We start from the raw sequence: 24193 nt of genomic DNA on the forward strand, positions 1-24193 counted from the left end.
CAATAAGTATAGATCTATATTATAATATTTAATGGCTGTAAATTTTGTATATTTTCAGTCTTGTGAAAATATCATAGAGGTTTTTTTGGAAAGGAGAACTGCACTGAAGAAATTACAGAAACAGAGAAGGCATATAAAGTTAAAATTTTAGAGCTAACTAAAAAATAAATTAAGATGAAATTATACCAAAAAACTTGATAATAATAGTTATTATTATTCTATTGTTATTATCATTCTATTAACAGTTCTATTATTCTATTGCTTTCCCCCTAAATAAAAATCCTTAACTCAATTAGAGAGTGCCTTACTTTAATCTGAGGCAACCTGATCAGCTGAAATACAATGTTTCTGATACAGGGACTCATGAGGAAGTGAAAGTTCTAAGTCCCTCATAGCCAAGAAAAAAAAGAAAAAATACATATATGTATAGCAAGAATCATCACAGACTCTCCTCAGAAAAAGAATGATTTCAGGTAATGGAAGAAAGACTTTGGTTCTTGACACCTATATTTCCTTTTCAACAGATTAGAGCAGATTTAGCAATAAACACTTATAAGTAGATTAGGAGCTAAAATGCCATTACATATAAGAAGCTGTATCTTTGGAAACCTGAAACACTTTTCAGTTCTAAAAAAGCTTTTTCACAGTTATCTAGTGGTGAGAATTGATTGAGCTGTATCCATGAAGCAATAAATAAGACTGAAGTAATCAGTCAAAAAGGAAAGTCCTAATTTGTCTTGCTGAAGAAAGAGAACATATTGGATTTTCCTCATTCCAGGTCCTTTTAAAAATAAATAAATAAGTAAACTTCCTGTGGTAAGAGCTGATAAAGCACCACACCAAATTTCTTTCTCCTCACAGAATGCAGCAGGAGATGGTAACCATCTCTGAAATATTGTGGAATTACCTCAATCAATACATTTTAAAACTAGAATTGAATGGTGAATTTTAGAGAGTATAATGCACAATGGTTTGGCAGGAAAAAATACAGCTGCTGACAAAGGAGGAGGAGGAAGAAGTGTAGTGGGGGGCAGTGGGCGGGGCAGTGATGGAGGTACAGAAGGAGGTGGAGAAGGAGGAGAAGAAAAGGGAGCAGAAATGGAAGAGAAAGATTATTTTTCTTTTAGGGCTATTAGACATACTATTTTTTCACTGCTAACTGAATGACTCTTTACATGCTCTCCTTTTGGCTTCTGACCCAACCACGCCCTGACCAAGCACAACATAACACTACTTCACTCAGCCATTTTTACCTGAGAGTTGAAAATTTTAAATGTATTAGTAGTCACTACTCTAAAAGGGGACTGTAGCATAAATTAAATAAGTAGAAGCTCAAAGAAATGTTACATTTCAGAGAATCCATATTTTAGAGGAAAATATGAAAAACAACAAAAGTTCTGGTCTCTGTCACCAGTTTGTTATCCGAATTTGAACATATCACTTAACTTCTGTCATTTCTGTTTTATAAAGACAATCCAGTTTCTAGCTAGTATGAGGGTAAAATGAGATAAATCTGTATCAAAAGTGTTATACAAATATGAGAGTTAACAAATATTTGCTGAGCAGCTCCTATATGCTAGGTACTAAGGATCACTTTAACAGCTAACCATGGTTTGTTTCACTACAATGTAGACTCCAATGAATCACTCATCTGATAACTTTTATCAATACCACCAAACAGCAAAGCCCTCAGCCAGATGAAGCATGCCTCAAAGCTATCTGCAGTCCATTTCACCAGGAGTGGGGGTTTGGCAAAAGAGTCAGTTCCGAGACTGCCTCAATTTCTGATCTTCTCATGGTAGTAGAGAAGGCAGGGGAATTCATTTCAGATTTGGTTACAACCAACAGAGACACGACAACATGTGAGAAGTCTCGAAACCCTCAGTGGATTCACTAGATGAAATGGTTTATATCTTCTCACATTCCACCAATAATTCTACTAAAGAGTCCACATGTTAGAAATCAAAACCCCACTTTTATCTAGGGTGTGTATATGTTATTGGTTATAGTACTGGTATTATTAGTAACAAGTATGCCTGCAACAGTTTAGTAACGATTAGGAAAAGCCAATATACCAGCTAGAAGACTTCCATATACCACATATTGAAAGTAACTGCTCTAGGTTTTTAGAATTGGTACTATCTAGAGCGAGGATATATGTTTTACCTATATACAAAGGGACCACAATATGGGGTTAATGCTTCATGTGGGGAACAAATCTAAACTTTATTTCAAGATTAATATATGCCATAACACTCCATTCAAAGAGGAATTCTATCTCTGGTCTTGATTTTATTAAAACTATGAAAATAATATAAATACTGTACTCTCAACTAGAAACTAAGTATTTCAAAAGTTAAAGTTTGGTGACAAGATAACCTAATTAGACAGGTTCTTTTGGAAAAAAGAATTATGTGTTCTGAAATAGAATAGATTTTTAACTGGTTAATATGAAGAAAACAAAGTTGAAAGCTCCCCATACTATCTTCATCATTTTGGTCTATATAAATAAGTATTCTACATACTGATGGACCTTATAGAAGCACAGGAAACAAACTAACAGATAATGCAGCAGCAATAAAAAAAAAAAACTCATTTTGGGGCTTCCCTGGTGGCGCAGTGGTTGAGAATCTGCCTGCCAATGCAGGGGACATGGGTTCGAGCCCTGGTCTGGGAAGATCCCACATGCTGCAGAGCGGTTGGGCGCGTGAGCCACAACTACTGAGCCTGCACGTCTGGAGCCTGTGCTCCGCAACAAGAGAGGCCACGATAGTGAGAGGCCCGTGCACCATGATGAAGAGTGACCCCCGCTCACTGCAACTAGAGAAAGCCCTCGCACAGAAATGAAGACCCAACACAGCCATAAATAAATAAGTAAATAAATTTAAAAAAAAAAAAAAAAACTCATTTTGTTTCAATAATTACCTAGATATAGTTTAATGTGGGTTTTATGAATAAAAAAAGGTACATACTTTTAAAAATCACAAATAAGGATGATGGGAACTGTAGACATATTTCAGACTATGATTATTACTGCACTGTATCCCCCTGATTAGCTGCAAAGATTAAAAGCCTTTTTATTTTGTCATAGAACACCTTACTCTTCAAATCACATCTGATCTTGTAATACTGAAATTTAAGATCTCTAATGTCAAACTTTACAATCTACAACTATAAAATCATCACTACCCATTTCATAGAAAAAAGATTGCAAACCTTCTCTATTTTTCATATCAGCCAGCATTGCCTTCAAAAAATTTTAGCTCTTATTTCATACCTTTACAAAATCTAAATAGTCGGCATTGGTTCTTTCTCCACCAAGTCTAACAGGAACTAGAATAATAACAGCTTTGTCATCTGTATTATCAGAGGCCATGGAAGTGCACTGTTTATCAATTACATCAGAACTGTAAACTGAGAAAAACACAATTAATATGTATTAAATTTTATAAAAATGATTTTCAGAAACATTTGTACCCTAATTTCCCCCCCACAATGGCCAGTCATATGATCTCTGACATCACTAACAAGGTCTCAATGAGTTAAAAAATACCTACCTCATTTATGCATTCAATAGATATTTATCAAATAACTACTATATGGCACTGGGTCCTCAGCAGTGAGCAAAATGGAGAAAAACCCCTGCCCTCACAAGGCATACCATCTAACAGGGAAGTAGACAATAAATAAGTAAAACCTAATATGTGTCAGATGATGATAGGTGCTTTCAAGAAAAACAAGGGAGAAAAGGATGGATAAGAAATGTAGAGAAGGGGTGCAATTTAAAATAAGGTGGTAGGGAAGTCAAGACTTAAAGAAAGAAAGAAACCAAGAAATGCAGATACCTGGGGGGAAGAGATTTCACATAGAAAGATCAGCAAGTGCAAATGTCTTAAAGCAGAAGCTTTGCCAGCTTGTTCCAGGAACAAGAGAGCAGTGCCTCTGCAGGGAAGTGAGCAAGGAGTACAATAGCAGAAAATGAGGTTAGGAGATAAAGTTACAGATGGGGAGAGAACGAAGACAGATTGTGGGAAATCTTAAAAGCCATTAATAAAGAATTCAGTCTTTACTTTGAGTGAGATGGGAAGCCGCTGAAGAGTTTTTTAGGAAAGGAATGTCCTGCTCTGATTTATACTTTACCAGTCTGGTTCCTGTGTTAACAGACTGCAGAGGGCAAGGGCTGAAGCATAGAGAAGTTAGAAAGCCACTGCAGGAACCCAGCAAGAGATGATGGTGGCTTGAACAAAGGCAGTATTGTCAAGATATGGAACGGTCACGGGATGATCATGTGCAGGTAGTGAAAACTGATCAGTTGAAAATGAAGAACTCCTTAATACATTAAATGTAAGATGTGAGAGGAAAAAAGGAGTCGTAGATGATTTGAGTGGTTTTCATATAAGCAAACAGAGTAGGCGGGCTGCCATTTACAAAGACATAGAAGACTGTAGGAAGGGAAAATATAGAAAGGAGGAGTGGGAATTCAGTTTCAGACATGCCAAGTTTGAGATATCTATTAGACATGCAAGCAGGGAGGATAAGTAGGCAGGTAAGGACATAAAAGCCTGCATTTGGGGACAGGTCTGGGATGGAGCTATAAATTTGGGAATTGACAGGACCCAGACGGTACTGTAAAGCTATGAGACTGGGTAAATCCAAATCTGTATACACAGAAAAAAAAGTTGAGATCTAAAGACGTAGCACAACACACCAAGTACTTTAGAGATAGGGGGATAAGGAAGAATCCATACAGGAGACCGTGAAGGAGCAGACACAATGGTAAAAGGAAAACCTGAAGAGTAGTGTTCTGGAAACTAAGTAAACAAAACATTACAAGGAGTGGGGGAGAAGTCAACAGTGTCAAATGCTGCTGACAGATTGTGAGGAAAAGACTGAGAAGTGACAACTGGATTTAGTGAGATTAAATTATTGACAAGAGTAGTTTTGGTAGAGTGATGGGTATGAGAGCCTAAGTGGATAGTTCAAGAGAAAATGGGTGGAGTTGGTAGAAGCAAATACAGACAAAACTTTATTTTGTTTTGTTCAACAAAAAAAATAGTTTTATTCAAAACTTACTTTACACCCATACTCCCTGTCAGCAAACTCTTTTACGCTTCCACAGTTAGCTGATTAACAAATTCTGCCACTGCTGTCCCAGTTCTTCCCTAAATTCCAAATTGAGATTATGAGCTATCATAGTCTCCTGTTCACCTGCTTCCCTATCCCCCATAGTCAGTCTAAACCGAAGCCACAAAAATGGAAAAACAGTTCTTTCCATGTTTCAATTCTGTCATCTTATTTTTGCTAAACTACTCAGTAAAGCCTTCTAATTATAAACCTTTAAATTCTCTCACTTTTCTGAGGCAGTACACACATGACCATCCCTATCTTCCACTTTCCAGTAGTAATAGTATTTCCACTAGCATATACAACAAGTTCTTCCTTATCAAATGCTTCTTACCCTTCAGTCTAATTCAACACACATTGATTGACGGCCAACTATTTACTGAAGTTTTCTATGCCAGAGAAATATGAAAGCAAATAAGATCCTTACTTCACAGTGTCTGGCTCAATTGTTTTGGTATTTTTCCTCCACTTTCAACATATGTAAGGGCTATGAAATAATCCAATTCCATAACACAGGCTCACTACAGCAGTGATTGCCAACCAAATGGTTCTGGTACCTTTCCCCTACCCCTGCTACCTTAATAATCATTGATCTACCAAGGAGATACAGATAAGCACAAGGTGATATTAAAAGTGAATTACAAGCACAATATTTAATAGAGGTATTTCCAAAATGTTACAGAACACAGAATAATAAACTAATTCTACCTGATGGGAGTTGGTAAAGGCTTCACCAAAGGTGTACCTTTGAGCGTGTTCATAAAGAATGAGTAAGAGTTAACAAAAGGCATTTTAACAATAAGGGGCATTCTAAGCAGAGGCAATAATATCAGCGAAGACGTGGAAAAAAGATAATGATAGTATGCCCAAGGAATGGCTTGCACGTTGATGGTACTTTGGTGTATCAGCATGGAAGACAGTGTTGAGAGGTGATGCTGGAAATGTAGGTCGAGACAAATGGTAAAGAACTTCATGTGCTTTACATGCTACAATAACCTGAGACTAGAGTTAACAGACAGTCACTGGTTTTAAATTAAGGGACACGATCAATTTCTTTTGATCAGATGAATGAGAAAAAGAAAAGAAAGGGAAATCAAGTTAAAGTCCAAGTTCGAGATAAGGGTCTGATCTAAATCAATGAGAGTGAAGAAGAGAGAACAGATTTCAGATGCATTTTTTTAAGTATAATTTGTTAAGCTTTGGTTGACTAACTAGATATAAGCAACGAAAAAAGAGTCAAGAATAAGTACGCACGCGTGTGGACATGATACTATTAGTGAAGAGAAAATAGAAAGCAAGAAAGGAGTGGTGTAGAGGGGAATGACAGGTTTAATCTTAAACAGGCTGAATTTGAAGTGTTTGTAGAACATCCAGATGGAAATATTTGAAGGACAGCAGAAAATACGAGTTACCTCATATTAACACAAGTAGCACTAGAAATGCAGTTTTAGAAGTCTTAACTACTTAAAGGCATGGAAAAATATGCAATCACAAAGGAAGAGAATACAGAATGAGAGGAAGAGAAAATGAATAGAAAGTGGAGCTTTTAAAAACACTAATGAAGATGGGGGTGTGGAGGGGAATTATTAATAGACTCTGGCTTCACCTAGTTCCTAACCTCACAATGTATCAAAATGCACTACAGTAATATAAACTCTCCCTTTAGAATTTTAAACGTCAGTGTTCAAAATTTTAAGATCTACTTCAAATTACACAAACCACTTAGATATTGAGTAGCTTTGTGTTCTTTAATTAACTAACAATATGTAACACATAAGACCAAGGCTGATTGATATCAATAAAAGCACAAAAGGCAAATTCATAAATTATTTAATGACTAATTGTTTAAGCACATCCTCTGGCTTAATTAGAACTCTTAACACAGTACATTTTACTTGTAAGATTTCCTACCTGAAAAACAAATACAGTACCTGCAAAATTCACACACTCATCTGAAAACTTAAAACTTTCATGTTCATATGGCTATAATCATGGCTTATCAGTCTTTCTTAAAAATCCAATTAACCTTAACAAAAGGCCGAACAAAATGCACGTGTATTTGGTAATGATTATATCCACACTATAAACACTAGTCAGTTACCAGGGTAATCTCAATCATTTTGTAAATACCCTTATATTAAACATAATTGAAGTATATTTAACTTTCCCCAAACATTAACATATTTTATCCTCTTAACAGCATTTCAGTAAAAAATAAACAACATGAGGTAGTTTACTTTGAAGGCACTTTTATTTTATTAGGAAATTAAGGTCGCTATTTAATCCCCAATAGAGTTTGAAAATTACTACAGATACTGGTCATTAAACAGAATACCCATAACAATAAAACAAAGCAACATTCTGGACAATAGCTGCATCATGATCAGATGATTTACTGAAGGACTAGTGAGAAACAAATCAAACAGAGAATTTTCCTTCCTTGAAACACATCCCCAATGAGATGAGACATGGCAGACATGCACCCCAAGTATATACCTATGTTAAATTTTCCCACCTATCTTTTTTAAGTAGTCATTTTAAATATTGAAATTTTCCTTAAGAACTTATTTTAATATTGCAACTAATAATTCATAGTATATATTCAATCAAGAAATATTTAATCAGTGCCTATACAGGGTGCAATGTAGGAACAAAAATGTGTAAAACATGGTCTCTACTTTCATCATTTACAGTATAATTGGGATAAGCTAAATACTTATGAAAAATCTAATTATAAATGGTATTGGGAAAACTGGACAGCCGCATGCAAAAGAATAAAATTGGACCACTAGCTTATACCATACACAATAATTAAATCAAAATCGATCATCAAAGATTTGAACACAAGACCTGAAACCACAAACTCCTAGAAGAAAACAGGCGGAAAGCTCCTTGACATTGGTCTTGGTGATAATTTTTTCAATTTGACACCACAAGGCAACAAAAGCAAAAATAAACAAATGAGAATACATCAAACTAAAAAGCTTCTGTACAGCAAAGGAAACCATCAACAAAATAGAAAGGTAACTTACCAAATAGAAGAAAATATTTGCAATCATATATCTGATAAGGGGTTAATATCCAAACTATACAAAGATCTCACATAATTCAACATCAAAAAAACAAATAATCCAATTAAAAAAATGGGCAGAAGATCTGAAGAGACATTTTTCCAAAGAAGCCGTACAAATGGCCAACAGGTACATGAAAAGGTGCTCAACATCACTAATCATCAGAGAAATGCAAATCAAACCACGAGATATCATCTCACACCTGTTAGAATGGTTATTACCAAAAAGACAAGAAACAACAAATGTTGTTGAAGATATGGAGCAAAGGGAACACTTGTACACTGTTGCTGAGAATGTAAGTTGGTGCAGCCACTAAGGAAAACAGTACAGTGGTTCCTCAAAAAATTAAAAACAGAACTACAATGTGATCCAGCAATTCAACTTCTGGGTATTTATCTGAAGAAAACGAAGCCACTATCTCAAAAAGATAAATGCACCCCTTTAATCACTGCAGCATTATTTACAATAGCCAAAATACGGAAACAACCTAAGTGCCCATCAATGGATAACGGATAAAGAAAATGTGGTACGTATATACAGTGGAATATTATTTAGCCATAAAAAAGAATGAAATCTTGCCATTTGTGACAACATGGAGAGACCCTGAGGGCGTTATGCTAAGTGAAATAAGTCAGACAGAGAAAGACACATACTGTATGATCTCACTTATATGTGGACTCTAAAAAGCAGAACAAAATGAATAAACAAAACACCAAGCTCACAGATACACAGAACAGACTGATGACTGGCAGAAGTGGGATGGGGGGACACAATGGGTGAAGGGCGCTAAAACTGCCAGCTGTAAGATAAATAAGTCCTAAGGATATAATGTACAGCATGGGGATAGGCACTATAGTTAATAATACTGTATTGTATATTTGAAAGTTCTCATCACAAGAAAAAAAATTTTCTAACTATGTATGGTGACGGATGCTAACTAGACTAATTATGGTGATCATTCACAATATATACAAATATTGAATCATTATGTTATACATCTGAAACTAATATAATGTTATATATCAATTATACCTAAATTTTTAAAAAGATCTGACCAAATAAATGGATAAAAAGTAGAATTATATAATACATTCCTCACCTGTACAATCTTGCGCAACATAAATAGTTATTCCTTGTAAATCTGGGTGTCTTGCTTCTTCAACTGCTTTTCTAAGAAAATAACAAGCATTATCCTTTAAAATCCTAACTAACATTTCCAGTTAATAACAAACAATTTAATTTAAGGGAAAAGAAAGCCATCAATTTCTTGACTTTCCTATTTACCCTATAGTGTCTCCTTTCAAAACTATCATCTGAATGGTATCAAAAATCAAGTCAATTTTTTCAAAGTAGAATACTACACTAAATTACTCAAAAAACATTAAAACATAAGTTTAAAAAACATATTTTAAAATTCTTGGGTACAAAGGTGTGAACCCCACCCTGCCCCCCAAAAAAGAATTCCTCTCAAACTCACCTGGCTATATTAAATGTTTTCTACCCAGTGGTATTACAATATGCTTCAAGGTTTGCTTCATATTAACTTACATTACTGACTAGCAAAGTATGATTGTCCTCTGGTACAATTATGATAGATTTTTTCTTTTCTTTAAACAATAGCATGACTTTTTTCCTTCATTCAAAAACCTATATGACCTGAACAAATGAATTTCCCACTTTCAAGTCTTAGAATTCTATAAGTAAAATTGCAAATTGAAAAGTATTTCCAAGTGAGTATAATATTCTCAATGGTGCACATGAAGTGAAAAAAAATCACAACAATATATGTAAAAGGAAATTACACAAATTGTGGAAAAATACTTTTATTTAACTGTATCTTTATAATTTTTTAACTTAACATGCCTTATTATGCATGTTTGTATGTGCTAATATAAAAGAGGGATGGGAAAACTATGGCCCATAGTCCAAGCATGACCTGTGGCCTGTTTTTGTACAGCCTGCAAGCTAAGAATGGTTTTTACAGTTTTCAACGACTGTAAAACAAAAAAAGAAACAGAAAGAGCAAAATGAGCAATAGAGCCCTTATATAGCCTGCAAAGCCTAAACTATTTACCATTAGGCCTTTTATAGAAAAAGTGTTCTGATCCCTGGGATACAGAACATAACATCTTGAAGAGTAGAAACCATGCTTTTATGATTATGTTTTTATACATGTCATACCAAGCTGGACTTGACATTATTAACAATCCATTTAATAATATTAGGCAACTACTTTTTCAACTATAAGCTTCTGACCTATAAAATATAAAAGCCTGTTAATAAGCAAAAAAAACCTTTGTACTAATTTGGATTTTGTATATTATTCTAAATAGACTAAATTTACTATAACATGCTGTACTTGGATGACAATATTAATGATTCAGTTAATAATAATAGTGGGACACAATAAATATGACAACTTTTTAAAAAACTTAAGTAGCATCCAAATAATTGGCACATAAAAAGCTGAGGTATAGTGAAATCTGACTTTTGACTTTTTTCTAACTACTCTGAATGTCACAGACACTTTATTTTACTATGATATAATTATAATATTAATAGTCCCATACATTTACAATTCACAAGAATTTGATGTGTGCAAAGAAATGCTGAAAACATCAATTTTAGCTCTTGACATTTCATTACACTATCAGTACATTACAGCCCCCAGGTTACACTATTAAAAAAAAAACAACTATAATGTTATTATGCATGTTCCAAGGTTGAAAGAGTTGTTAGTTTTTAGAACATTTCAATAAGGTAGTCTAATGAAAACCTGGTTAGAAAGAGACCTTGGATATCTATACCTATGAGCAAAAGAAGAAAAATTTGTCAGTAGATAAATGTAACTAGAGTCACAATATGTCTTGTTTTTTCCCTAACAGTAAATGAAAGCTACTTTATGAATATTCTCATACAGTTAGACTTTAAAAGTTCCAATAATATATATGCACTGCAAAAATCACTATCTCTGAGCCTGAGGACCTCTGTCACAAGATGAAAGATTTTAAAACAATTTTACCTTAAAATGTGAGCAACCACAGCTGGTCCATACCAATCTCCAGCTTTTTTCCCAGACTTCTTTCCATATTCTATTAGTTGATGTAAACCAAAGAGAGCCAAGGGGGAATCACCAAACCAAGAGATGATTTTCCTGTGATAAATTTCATTTTGCATTTCACGATCATCAGAATATCTCCCGATTGTTTCCTTCAGAGAAATTGTTGGGGTTTTGAGTTCTCTTTCCGCTGAAAGCGATGCTTCGAATGATGCAGTAAATTTTTTTACAGTGTTGGAAGTCCATGATTCAGAGTCTGAATTTTCAATGTTCAAAGCATCAGGCCAGGTCCAAGCTATAGTAGTTCCAAAACAAGGTGTTCAGATCTTTTAAATAGTTAGACTTTAACAATTCTACTAAAATAAGCATGTAGCATTTAAAGTCCTATGGGTTACTAAACTAAAATAGCAAAGTCAGAAATAGGCAAATTTATAGTGATAGAAAGTAGATTAATGGTTGCTATTGGGAATGACTGCTAATGGGTATGAGGTTTCTTTGGGGGAAGATGAAAATCCTAAAATTAGATTATGGGGATAATTGTAGAACTCTGTAAATAAACTAAAAACCACTGAATTGTTGTTCACTTTAAATGAGTGAAATTATGGTATGTTGATTATATCTAAGTAAAGCTGTGTAAAAAAAAAAAATAAAGGTACAAGCAGAGGAAACATGCCAATATACCAATGATGTTTACTTTTGAGTTGAAATATTATTCTCCGGACTTTTCTGTAGTTTCTAAAATTTTTTAAATGGGGATATATTACATATAATCAGGAAAAAATTACCGTAATGAAAGAGAAAAAATAGTAAACTTAGGTACAAATGGACAATTCTGGAATATGTTTTTCTTTTCTTTTTTTTTTTTTGCGGTACGTGGGCCTCTCACTGTTGTGGCCTCTCCCGTTGCAGAGCACAGGCTCCGGACGCGAAGGCTCAGCGGCCACGGCTCACGGGCCTAGCTGCTCCGCGGCATGTGGGATCTTCCTGGACCGGGGCACGAACCCATGTCCCCTGCATCGGCAGGTGGACTCTCAACCACCGTGCCACCAGGGAAGCCCCTTTCTTTTCTTTTTTTTGACAGTGTTAAGGTGGAATAAAGACTTTTGTATTCCATTACCAGTACTGCTCACCAGACATCCAGTCTTGACTACCCAAAGGCACAATAAACATATTCAACTAACAATCATAGTATTTATGAGAGTTTAACTTCAGAAAGTGGATTTTGTTTTGGTTATACGTTAAAATAGAAGTTTGACCTGGAAGTTTAATATTTCTTTACAAGGTGTTTTTTTTCTTATACAGTCCTTTCAAAATAACTTTATTATTTAGGGAGTAACATCCATTCTCTAGTAAATGAAGTTAATAAATGAGTCATTAGAGATCAAAGATCCCCCCCCAAATCAATTATATCACTACCTCACTGTTTTCAATAACACAACAGTCCCCAAACATTCATATAATTTCAAGCTAACAAAATGAGTCACAGATTCAGAGGCCTAGTCAGAAGTGTGAAAAGTATTCCAATTCTTATCCATGATTGCATGAGACTATAAATAAATCATCCCAGAAAAAGCTGAAAAATTCCTTTTCCTTGCAATATCCACACTGCTCTTGAATAAACATTCTCTCCAAATGATCTCATCAATAATCCCTACAGAAAGGTTATTAAATATTTGTCATGCATTGCAGAAAATTGTCTGACACTTAAAAAAATATAACGACACTTAGTAATAACCAGATATGATAGCCTAAAATGGTAAACTAAAATCCTCCTACAAATGTACACATTATATAAAAATGAACTAATAGAACTGGTAAGAAAGGTGGCACATTGGAAAACATAGATATATGTAAGTTAGTATCAATGACATTTCTGAGAGTCTAAAAGTCTAAGCAAGATGACCTTATTAAGAAAATGCCCTAATCAATTTAACTGATTATAATCACATTTATAAAGATAAAAATAATTTTAAAGCATAAAACTGTAAAATTTCTTAAGATTTAAATAATGTAAAAACATTAACTGCTCAATAATTTTCTGCTCAAAGTCACTGCTGTTGACCTGCCCAGAATTTACTGAACTGGAGATAATCTAGAGTTCAATCAAGAAGAACTAAATGATAACAGCAACAAAAAATCCAAAGACTACTAAAATTTGAACTTAATTAATTCATAGTGGTAGTCATGAATAATACTTATGTTTAACCTGTATGTTTGAAAGGTGAATGGCCCAGTCCAACAAAGATGTTACATGCTAGATTAGTTACAACTTTAGAAGACATAGGGGACTCAGGATATTAACATCAGGGAATTTTATTCAGTTTGCAAGCTAGAGTTCAAATTTAAAAAACAGTAACAATAACAAAACCCCCCAAAACCAGAGATCTGATTTACCTCTACCAAGGAAGTGTAGTACGAGTCCTTGAGCCAACAGCATCTGGCCAGTTCTTAGTGTACAGCCCCAACCACAGTCCGTTGTCAAAGCTGAGCCTTCTATTGGAGGAAACTCTTCCCTGTAGGTAAGCCATATTCTTGAAATGAAGTCTTTACGAAATTCTTCTACACTTCCCGCAATCACATGATCTTCTATTGTACATCCTGAGCTTACAGGTAACAGTTCATTTTCATCTACAAAGTAAAAATATAAACTATACTCTAAATAAATGCAAAGAAATGTCAATAATGGTACTATATTCCCATTACTCTCAATATGGAGCACAGCACAATCTTTCTAATTCTTTTTTTTCAATTAAAATGAAGATAAGTCTCATATTCTGCCTATTCAGGCTGTTATGAAAATCAAATGAGAATGAATGCTGAAATGTTCTGTACACTCTGGTGCTAACTAATATAAGGTATTATCAGTACTACTGTTGTTAATAATACCCTGTATTCTGAATATAATCAACTCTCTTATGAGGACGTAATATAAAAATATATTTTCTTATTGCCTCATTTGGCTCAGGATATAGATATTAGTGCTCTCTAAAATGAGATTTGCAAATAAAATATCGTGATTTGTCAATATGTAAAAATGTATGTAATCACATAACTAGTTCTTAAAATCAAATAAATGTGCATTGTATTTATTGTTATGAATATTTATACTCAAATTATAAAATCAAAACTAACAAGCTAAACAGTAAGAATATAAAATTCTTAAATATATTCATATCCTTTCATGTTGAAGTATATATTTTTTTAAATTGTTGTGACCCACATATATCATTTTTAAAGGCTTTTCCAAACTGATTACCTCCTATGCAATTTCTATGTGAAAACTATGGTCACTATTTGCCCAATAATTTACAAAAGACTAGTGCTCAAAAGGAACTAACATTTCTTGATTCTTCCAGACAGAAAGTCTTAGTCATCTTTTCAACCTCAGCATGAAGCACAGTGCCTAGCACAAATAGATCCTAATAAATGTTGGCTGGTTTGGGTGGGTGGATGCATAGGCAGATAAATCTCCCCATAACTCTCAATTTCAAGGAGTTTAATTTCTAATGCCCTTCTAAAGGATGTTAAAGCAGTTTTATCATGCTTTTATTCCTCATCTTTCCTGCACCTATCCCTTTTCAAGCTCATTCTGAAAAAAATTACAATCACCCAAACTTCATCATATTCAGCTTAATGGAGCTAAGTTGTAGCATATAGTGTCAGTGGTAATTAAAAGAATACATGCCAGGGAGATGTTCAAGATGGCGGAGGAGTAAGATGTGGAGATCACCTTCCTCCCCACAAATACATCAAAAATACATCTACATGTGGAACAACTCCTACAGAACACCTACTGAACGCTGGCAGAAGACCTCAGACTTCCCAAAAGGCAAGAAAATCCCCACGTACCTGGGAAGGGCAAAAGAAAAAAGAAAACACAGAGACAAAAGAAAAGGGACAGGACCTGCCCCTCTGGGAGGGAGCTGTGAAGGAGGAAAGGTTTCCACACACTAGAAGCCCCTTCACTGGTGGAGACGGTGGGGGCGGGGGTGACGTTGGGGGAAGCTTCAGAGCCACAGAGGAGAGTGCAGCAACAGGGGTGCAGAGGTCAAAGTGGAGAGATTTCCTCACAGAGGATCACTGCCGACCAGTAGTCACCCGCCCGAGAGGTTTGTCTGCTCAACCACCGGAGCGGGTGGGGGCTGGGAGCTGAGGCTCGGGCTTCGGTCGGATCCCAGGGAGAGGACTGGGGTTGGCTGCGAGAAGACAGCCTGAAGGGGGCCAGTGCACCACAGCTAGCTGGGAGGGAGTCCGGGAAAAAGTCTGGACCTGCTGAAGAGACAAGAGACCATTGTTTCGGGGTGCATGAGGAGGACTCCTTTCCTGTGTGCCCACAGAAGGCAAAGTACCACCTAAGTGAGCTCCAGAGATGGGAGCAAGCTGTGGCTATCAGCTTGGACCCCAGAGGTGGGCACGGAATGCTAACGCTGTCGCCGCTGCCACCAAAAATCCTGTGTGCAAGCACAGGTCACTACCCACCCCCCCCCACCGGGAGCCTGTGCAGCCGGCCACCGCCAGGGTCCCAAGATCCAAGGACAACTTCCCAGGGAGAACACACGGTGTGCCTCAGGCTGTTGCAATGTCATGCCAGCCTGTGCCGCCGCAGGCTCGCCCCACACTCCAATTATGACTATTGTACCCTCTTTCTCCCGGGCCTGAGTGAGCCAGAGCCCCCTAATCAGCCACTGCTTTAACCCCCTCCTGTCGGGGCAGGAAGAGATGCCTGAGGGTGACATACACGCAGAGGCGGGGCCAAAACCACAGCTGAACCCCAGGAGCTGTGCGAACAAAGAAGAGAAGGGGAAATTTCTCTGTGCAGCCTCAGGAGCAGCAGATTAAATCCCCACAATCAAGCTGAAGAACCCTGCATCTGTGAAATACCTGAATAGATAACGAATGTTCTCAAAATTGAGGCAGTGGGCTTTGGGAGCAAATGTAGACTTGGGGTTTGCTTTCTGCGTCTGATTTGTTTCTGGTTTTTACGTTTCTCTCAGTTTAGTTTTTAGTGCTTGTTATTACTGGTGAATTTGTTTATTGGTTTAGTTGCTCTCTCCTTTTTTTAATTTCTTATTTATTGATTTTTCCCCCCTTGTTTCCCTTTTTGTGAGTGTGTATGCATATGTTTCATTGTGTGGTTTTGTCTGTTTAGGTTCGCTTTTACCATTTGTCCTAGGGTTCTGACTGTTCTTTGTTAATTATTATTTCTTTTTTTCTTTCTTTTTTTTTTTTAATGGCTGTGTTAGGTCTTCGTTTCTATGCAAGGGCTTTCTCTACTTGCGGCAAGTGGGGGCCACTCTTCATTGCGGTGCGTGGGCCTCTCACTATCGCAGCCTCTCTTGTTGCGGAGCACAGGCTCCAGATGCGCAGGCTCAGTAATTGTGGCTCATGGGCCCAGCTGCTCCGTGGCATGTGGGATCCTCCCAGACCAGGGCTCGAACCCATGTCCCCTGCATCAGCAGGCAGACTTCCAACCACTGCACCACCAGGGAAGCCCCTATTATTTCTTTTTATGAGTGTGTGTGTGTACGTTACTTTGTGTGATTTTGTCTAGTTTTGCTTTTACCATTTGGTTTGGGATTCTATCTGGTTTCTTTTCCCCTGCTTTGTTTTCTTCTGAGCCGTGGGGCTGGCAGGGTTTTGGTGCTCCAGCCGGATGTCAGGCCTGAGCCTCAAAGGTGGGAGAGCCAAGTCCAGGACACTGGACCACCAGAGACCTCCCAGCCCCACGTAATATCAATTGGTGAGAGCTCTCCCAGAGATCTCCGTCTCAACGCTAAGACCCAGATCTACCCAATGGCCAGCAAGCTCCAGTGCTGGACACCCCATGCCAAACAACTAGTAAGACAAAAAAACAACCACACGCATAAGCATAAGGGCTGCTTAAACTCATACTAAGTTCACAGACATGCCAAAACACACCACCAGACACAGCCCTGCCCGCCAGAAGATCCAGGCCCACCTACCAGAACCCAGGCACCAGTCCCCTCCACCAGGAAGCTTACACAACACACTGAACCAACCTTACCCATTGGGGGCAGACACCAAAAACAAACAAAGAACCCAAAGCCTGTGAAGAGGAGACCCCAAACACAGTAAGTTAAACAAAATGAGAAGACAGAAATATGCAGCAGATGAAGGAGCAAGGTAAAAACCCACCAGACCAAACAAATGAAGAGGAAACAGGCAGTCTAACTGAAAAAGAATTCAGAATAATGATAGTAAAGATGAGCCAAAATCTTGGATATAGAATGGAGAAAATATAAGAAATGTTTAACAAGGACCTAGAAGACCTAAAGAGCAAACAAACAGTGATGAACAACACAGTAAATGAAATTATAAAGTCTCTAGAAGGAATCAATAGCAGAATAACTAAGGTAGAAGAACAGATAAGTGACCTGGAAGATAAAATAATGGAAATAACTACCACAGAGCAGAATAAAGAGAAAAGAATGAAAAGAATTGAGGACAGTCTCAGAGACCCTTGGGACAACATTAAACACACCAACACTTGAATTATAGGGCTCCCAGAAGAAGAAGAGAAAAAGAAAGGGTCTGAGAAAATATTTGAAGAGATTACAGTTGAAAACTTCCCTAACATGGGAATGGAAATAGGCAACCAAGTCCAGGAAGCACAGAGAGCCCCACACAGGATAAATACAAGGAAAAACACAGCAAGACATATATAATCAAACTATCAAAAACTAAATACAAAGAAAAACTATTAAAAGCAGCAAGGAAAAAGCAACAAATTACATACAAGGGAATCCACATACGGTTAACAGCTGATATTTCACCAGAAACTCTGCAAGCAGAAGGGAGTGGCAGGACATATTTAAAGTGATGAAAGGGAAAAACCTACAACCAAGATTACTCTACCCCGCAAAGATCTCATTCAGATTCGATGGAGCAATTACAACCTTTACAGACAAGCAAAAGCTAAGAGAATTCAGCACCACCAAACCAGCTTGACAACAAATGGTAAAGGAACTTCTCTGGGCAGGAAACACAAGAGAAGGAAAAGACATACAAAAACAAACTGAAAACAATTAAGAAAATGGTAACAGGAATATACATATCGATAAACGTAAATGTAAATGTGCCTTAAATGTAAATGGACTAAATGCTCCAACCAAAAGACACAGACTGACTGAACAGATACAAAAACAAGACCAATATATATGCTGTCTACAAGAGACCCACTTTAGACCCAGGGACACATTCAGACTGAAAGTAAGGAGATATAAAAAGATATTCTATGCAAATGGAAATCAAAAGAAAGCTGGAGTAGCAGTTCTCATATCAGACAAAATAGACTTTAAAATAAAGACTATTACAAGAGACAAAGAAGGACACTACATAATGATCAAGGGATCAGTCCAAGAAGAAGATATAACAATTGTAAATATTTATGCACCCAACATAGGAGCACCTCAGTACATAAGGCAACTGTTAAGAGCCATAAAAGAGGAAATTGACAGTAACACAATCACAGTAGGGGACTTTAACACCCCACTTTCACCAATGGACAGATTATCCAAAATGAAAATAAATAAGGGAACACAGCTTTAAATGATACATTAAACAGGATGGACTTAATTGATATTTATAGAACATTCCATCCAAAAACAACAGAATACACTTTCTTCTCAAGTGCTCATGGAACATTCTCCAGGATAGATCATATCTTGGGTCACAAATCAAGCCTTGGTAAATTTAAGAAAATTGAAATCATATCAAGTATCTTTTCCAACCACAATGCTATGAGACTAGATATCAATTACAGGAAAAAATTCTGTAAAATGTACAAACACATGGAGGCTAAACAATACACTACTTAATAACCAAGAGATCACTGAAGAAATCAAAGAGAAAATCAAAAAATACCTAGAAACAAATGACAATGAAAACACGACCCAAAACCTATGGGATACAGCAAAAGCAGTTCTAAGAGGGAAGTTTATAGCAATACAATTCTACCTTAAGAAACAAGAAACATCTCAAATAAACAACCTAACCTTACACCTAAAGCAATTAGAGAAAGAAGAACAAAAAACCCCCAAAGTTAGCAGAGGGAAAGGAATCATAAAGATCAGATCAGAAATAAGTGAAAACAAATGAAGGAAAAAATAGCAAAGATCAATGAAACTAAAAGCTGGTTCTTTGAGATGATAAACAAAATTGATAAACCATTAGCCAGACTCATCAACAAAAAAAGTGAGAAGACTCAAATCACTCCAATTAGAAATGAAAAAGGAGAAGTAACAATTGACACTGCAGAAACACAAAGGATCAGGGGAGATTACTACAAGCAACTACATGCCAATAAAATGGACAACCTGGAAGAAATGGACAAATTCTTAGAAAAGCACAACCTTCCCAGACTGAACCAGGAAGAAATAGAAAATATAAACAGACCAATCACAAGCACTGAAATTGAAACTGTGATTAAAAATGTTCCAACAAACAAAAGCCCAGGACCAGATGGCTTCACAGGTAAAATCTATCAAGCACTTAGAGAAGAGCTAACACCTATCCCTCTCAAGCTCTTCTAAAATATAGCAGAGGGAGGAACACTCCCAAATTCATTCTACCATGCCACCATCACCCTGATACCAAAACCAGACAAAGACGTCACAAAAAAAGAAAACTACAGGCCAATATCACTGATGAATATAGATGCAAAAATCTTCAACAAAATTCTAGCAAACAGAATCCAACAGCATATTAAAAGGATCATACACCATAATCAAGTGGGGTTTATCCCAGGAATGCAAGGATTCTTCAATATATGCAAATCAATCAGTGTGATACACCATATTAACAAATTGAAGGATAAAAACCATATGATCATCTCAATAGATACAGAAAAAGCTTTTGAAAAAATTCAACACCCATTTATGATAAAAACTCTCCAGAAAGTGGGCATAGAGGGAAACTACCTCAACATAATAAAGGCCATATGTGACAAACCCACAGCCAACATCGTTCTCAATGGTGAAAAACTGAAAGCATTTCCTCTTAGATCAGGAAGAAGACAAGGTTGCCCATTCTCACTGCTATTATTCAACATAGTTTTATAAGTCTTAGGCATGGCAATCAGAGAAGAAAAAGAAATAAATGGAATCCAAATCAGAAAAGAAGAAGTAAAACTGTCACTGTTGGCAGATGACATGATACTATACATAGAGAACCCTAAAGATGCTATCAGAAAACTACTAGAGCTAATCAGTGAATCTGGTAAAATTGCAGGATACAAAATTAATGCACAGAAATCTCTTGCATTCCTATACAGTAATGATGAAAAATCTGAAACAGAAATTAAGGAAACACTTCCAGTTACCATTGCAGCAAAAAGAATAAAATATCTAGGAATAAACCTAAGAAGACAAAAGACCTGTATGCAGAAAACTATAAGACACTGATGAAAGAAATTAAAGATGATAAAACAGATGGAGAGATATACCTTGTTCTGGGATTGGAAGAGTCAACATTGTGAAAAAGGCTATACTACCCAAAGCAATCTACAGATTCAGTGCAATCCCTATCAAACTGCCAATGGCATTTTTCACAAAACTAGAACAAAAAGTTTTACAATTTGTATGGAAACACAAAGACTCCGAATAGCCAAAGCAATCTTGAGAAAGAAAAACGGAGCTGGAGGAATCAGGCTCCAGGACTTCAGACTATACTACAAAGCTACAGTAATCAAGTTAATATGGTACTGGCACAAAAACAGATATATAGATCAATGGAACAGGATAGAAAGCACAGAGATAGACACACGCACATATGGTCACCTTATCTTTGATAAAGGAGGCAAAAGTATACAATGGAGAAAAGACAGCCTTTTCAATAAGTGGTGCTGGGAAAACTGGACAGCTACATATAAAATAATTAAATTAGAACACTCCCTAACACCATACACAAAAATAAACTCAAAATGGATTAAAGACCTAAATGTAAGGCCAGACACTATCAAGCTCTTAGAGGAAAACATAGGCAGAACACTCTATGACATAAATCACAGCAAGATCCTTTTTGATCCACCTCCTAGAGAATAAGTAAAAACAATAATAAACAAATGGGACCTAATGAAACTTAAAAGCTTTTGCACAGCAAAGGAAAACATAAACAAGACAAAAAGACCACCCTCAGAATGCGAGAAAATATTTGCAAATGAAGCAAAAGACAAAGGATTAATCTCCAAAATTTACAAGCAGTTCATACAGCTCAATATCAAAAAAACAAACAACCCAATCCAAAAATGGGTAGAAGACCTAAATAGACATTTCTCCAAAGAAGATATACAGATTGCCAACAAACACATGAAAGGATGCTCAACATCACTAATCATTAGAGAAATGCAAATCAAAACCACTATGTGGTATCACCTCACACCGGTCAGAATGGCCATCATCAAAAAAATCTACAAACAATAAATGCTGGAGAGGGTGTGGAGAAAAGGGAACCCTCCTAAACTGTTGGTGGGAATGTAAATTGATACAGCCACTATGGAGAACAGTATGGAGGTTCCTTAAAAAACTACAAATAGAAATTCCCTTTGACCCAGCAATCCCACTACTGGGAATATACCCTGAGAAAACCATAACTCAAAAAGAGTCATGTACCACAGTGTTCACTGCAGCTCTATTTACAATACCCAGGACATGGAAGCAACCTAAGTGTCCATCGACAGATGAATGGATAAAGGATATGTGGCACATAGATACAATGGAATATTACTCAGCCATAAAAGGAAACTAAATTGAGTTTTTTGTAGTGAGGTGGATGGACCTAGAGTGTGTCATACAGAGTGAAGTTAGTCAGAAAGAGAAAAACAAATACCATATGCTAACACATATATATGGAATGTAAAAAAAAAAAAAAAGGTTATGAAGAACCTGGGGCAGACAGGAATAAAGGCGCAGACGTAGAAAATGGACTTGAGGATACGGGGTGGGAGAAAGGTAAGCTGGGATGACGTGAGAGAGTGGCATGGACTTATATATACTACCAAATGTAAAACAGATACCTAGTGGGAAGAAACCACATAGCACAAGGAGATCAGCTTGGTGCTTTGTGACCACCTAGAGGGGTGGGATAGGGAGGGTGGGAGGCAGACGCAAGAGGGAGGAGATATGGGGATATATGTATATGTATAGCTGATTCACTTTGTTATACAGCAGAAACTAACACAACAATGTAAAGCAATTATAATCCGATAAAGATGTGAAAAAAAAATTTTTTTAATTAAAAAAAAAGGGCTTCCCTGGTGGCGCAGTGGTTGAGAGTCCGCCTGCTGATGCAGGGGACATGGGTTCGTGCCCCAGTCCAGTAGGATCCTGCATGCTGCGGAGCGGCTGGGCCCGTGGGCCATGGCCACTGGGCCTACGCGTCTGGAGCCTGTGCTCCGCAACGGGAGAGGCCACAACAGTGAGAGGCCCAAGTACCGCAAAAAAAAAAAAAAAAAAAAAAAGACGTGGCACATATATACAGTGGAATATTACTCAGCCATAAGAAGAAACAAAATTGAGTTACTTGTAGTGAGGTGGATGGACCTAAAGTGTGTCATACAGAGTGAAGTAAGTCAGAAAGAAAAAAACAAATACCATATGCTAACACATATGTATGGAATCTAAAGAAATGGTTCAGATGAACCTAGGGGCAGGACAGGAATAAAGACGCAGACTAAGAGAATGGACTTGAGGACATGGCGGGTGAGGAGGGTAAGCCGGGATGAAGTGAGAGAGTAGCATTGACACATATACACTACCAAATGTAAAACAGATAGTGGGAAGCAGCTGCATAGCACAGGGAGATCAGCTTGGTACCTTGTGACCACCCAGAGGGGTGGGATAGGGAAGGTGGGAGCGAGGAGCAAGAGGGAAGGGTATGGGGATATATGTATACATATAGCTGATCCACTTTGCTATACAACAGAAACTAACACAACATTGTAAAGCAATTATATTCTAATAAAGATGTTAAGAAAAAAAAAACGAATACATGGCAAGCCTCTATTATCAATGAATTTCTCTGAAGATTAGAGTTTGAATTTAATTCCAAATAAAAATAAAAATACCTGAAAACTGAATATGGCACTACAAGTAAGTCCAAAATTTCCACTTTGGAGACATTTAAATTTGTTTGAAATTGGATATAATAACACATAACTCTCACAGCTCATCCTGAGGCTTGCCAAACACATAGTTCTAATCTCCTATCTTGACAAAGTGATTAATTCCTTATCCTTTTAAGATCTAGTCTCCTCTTAATATTTACTCTAAATATTATTGTGAAACTGTTCATACTAAATGAACTTTGTTGTCTTGTTGACTTTCCACTATAATACTACTCCTGCTATTCCACTTTTTGACTGACTTTCCTTTTCACAGTATTAACTAATTATATCTAGAATGCTTTTTATCTATATCTGCTCCCCCTCCAGATTTCAAGTATTCTAGAGGAGAAGAAATATGTTTATCTTCTAGACCTCTGAATGTTCAGCGCCTAACACAGAGTTCAGTCCATAGTAGATACACAATAAATATTTGTTTTGCTTTGCTTTTGTTTTCTATGATGGAAAAGACTTCTGAGCAGACGTTTATGAAGAGTGAGAATGCCTGAAAGAATCACTACAAAGAATGAGAAAGAAAGCTGATAAAGGAAATAGAAGAGACCTGCTAGCAATATTGAGGGCTCAGTCAAGGGTGCTTATCGCAATCAAAAATCACAATTATACCGCAACTAGAGAAAGCCCACGCACAGCAACAAAGACCCAATGCAGCCAAAAATAAATAAATAATTTTTTTAAAAAATCACAATTAAACAAGCTAATATGAGAAATAATCAAAAGCACAACAAACTGCAGAAATAAATTCTGAAGGAGTATAACTATTGTAATTATCAGGTATGCGATAAAATAAGTATGCATATGTTT

At 36.7% G+C, this 24193-nt stretch overlaps 1 protein-coding gene across 2 annotated transcripts in view; it reads right to left on the minus strand.

Moving 5' to 3' along the window:
- The window catches only part of ATG4C (autophagy related 4C cysteine peptidase), an 89422-nt gene that overhangs the window by 23468 nt on the left and 41761 nt on the right, over positions 1-24193 (minus strand). For both annotated transcript variants that reach the window (XM_029230129.1, XM_029230130.1), the window contains exons 4-7: positions 13648-13881; positions 11218-11548; positions 9295-9365; positions 3278-3414 (exon numbers count right to left, since the gene is read on the minus strand). In XM_029230129.1, coding sequence (XP_029085962.1) covers positions 3278-3414; positions 9295-9365; positions 11218-11548; positions 13648-13881 — 773 coding nt within the window. The remainder of the gene's footprint in view (positions 1-3277; positions 3415-9294; positions 9366-11217; positions 11549-13647; positions 13882-24193) is intronic.

The sequence above is a fragment of the Monodon monoceros genome, unplaced genomic scaffold, assembly GCF_005190385.1.
Source record: "Monodon monoceros isolate NGI ecotype Baffin Bay Population unplaced genomic scaffold, NGI_Narwhal_1 Super_Scaffold_18, whole genome shotgun sequence".
Lineage (NCBI taxonomy): Eukaryota > Metazoa > Chordata > Mammalia > Artiodactyla > Monodontidae > Monodon > Monodon monoceros.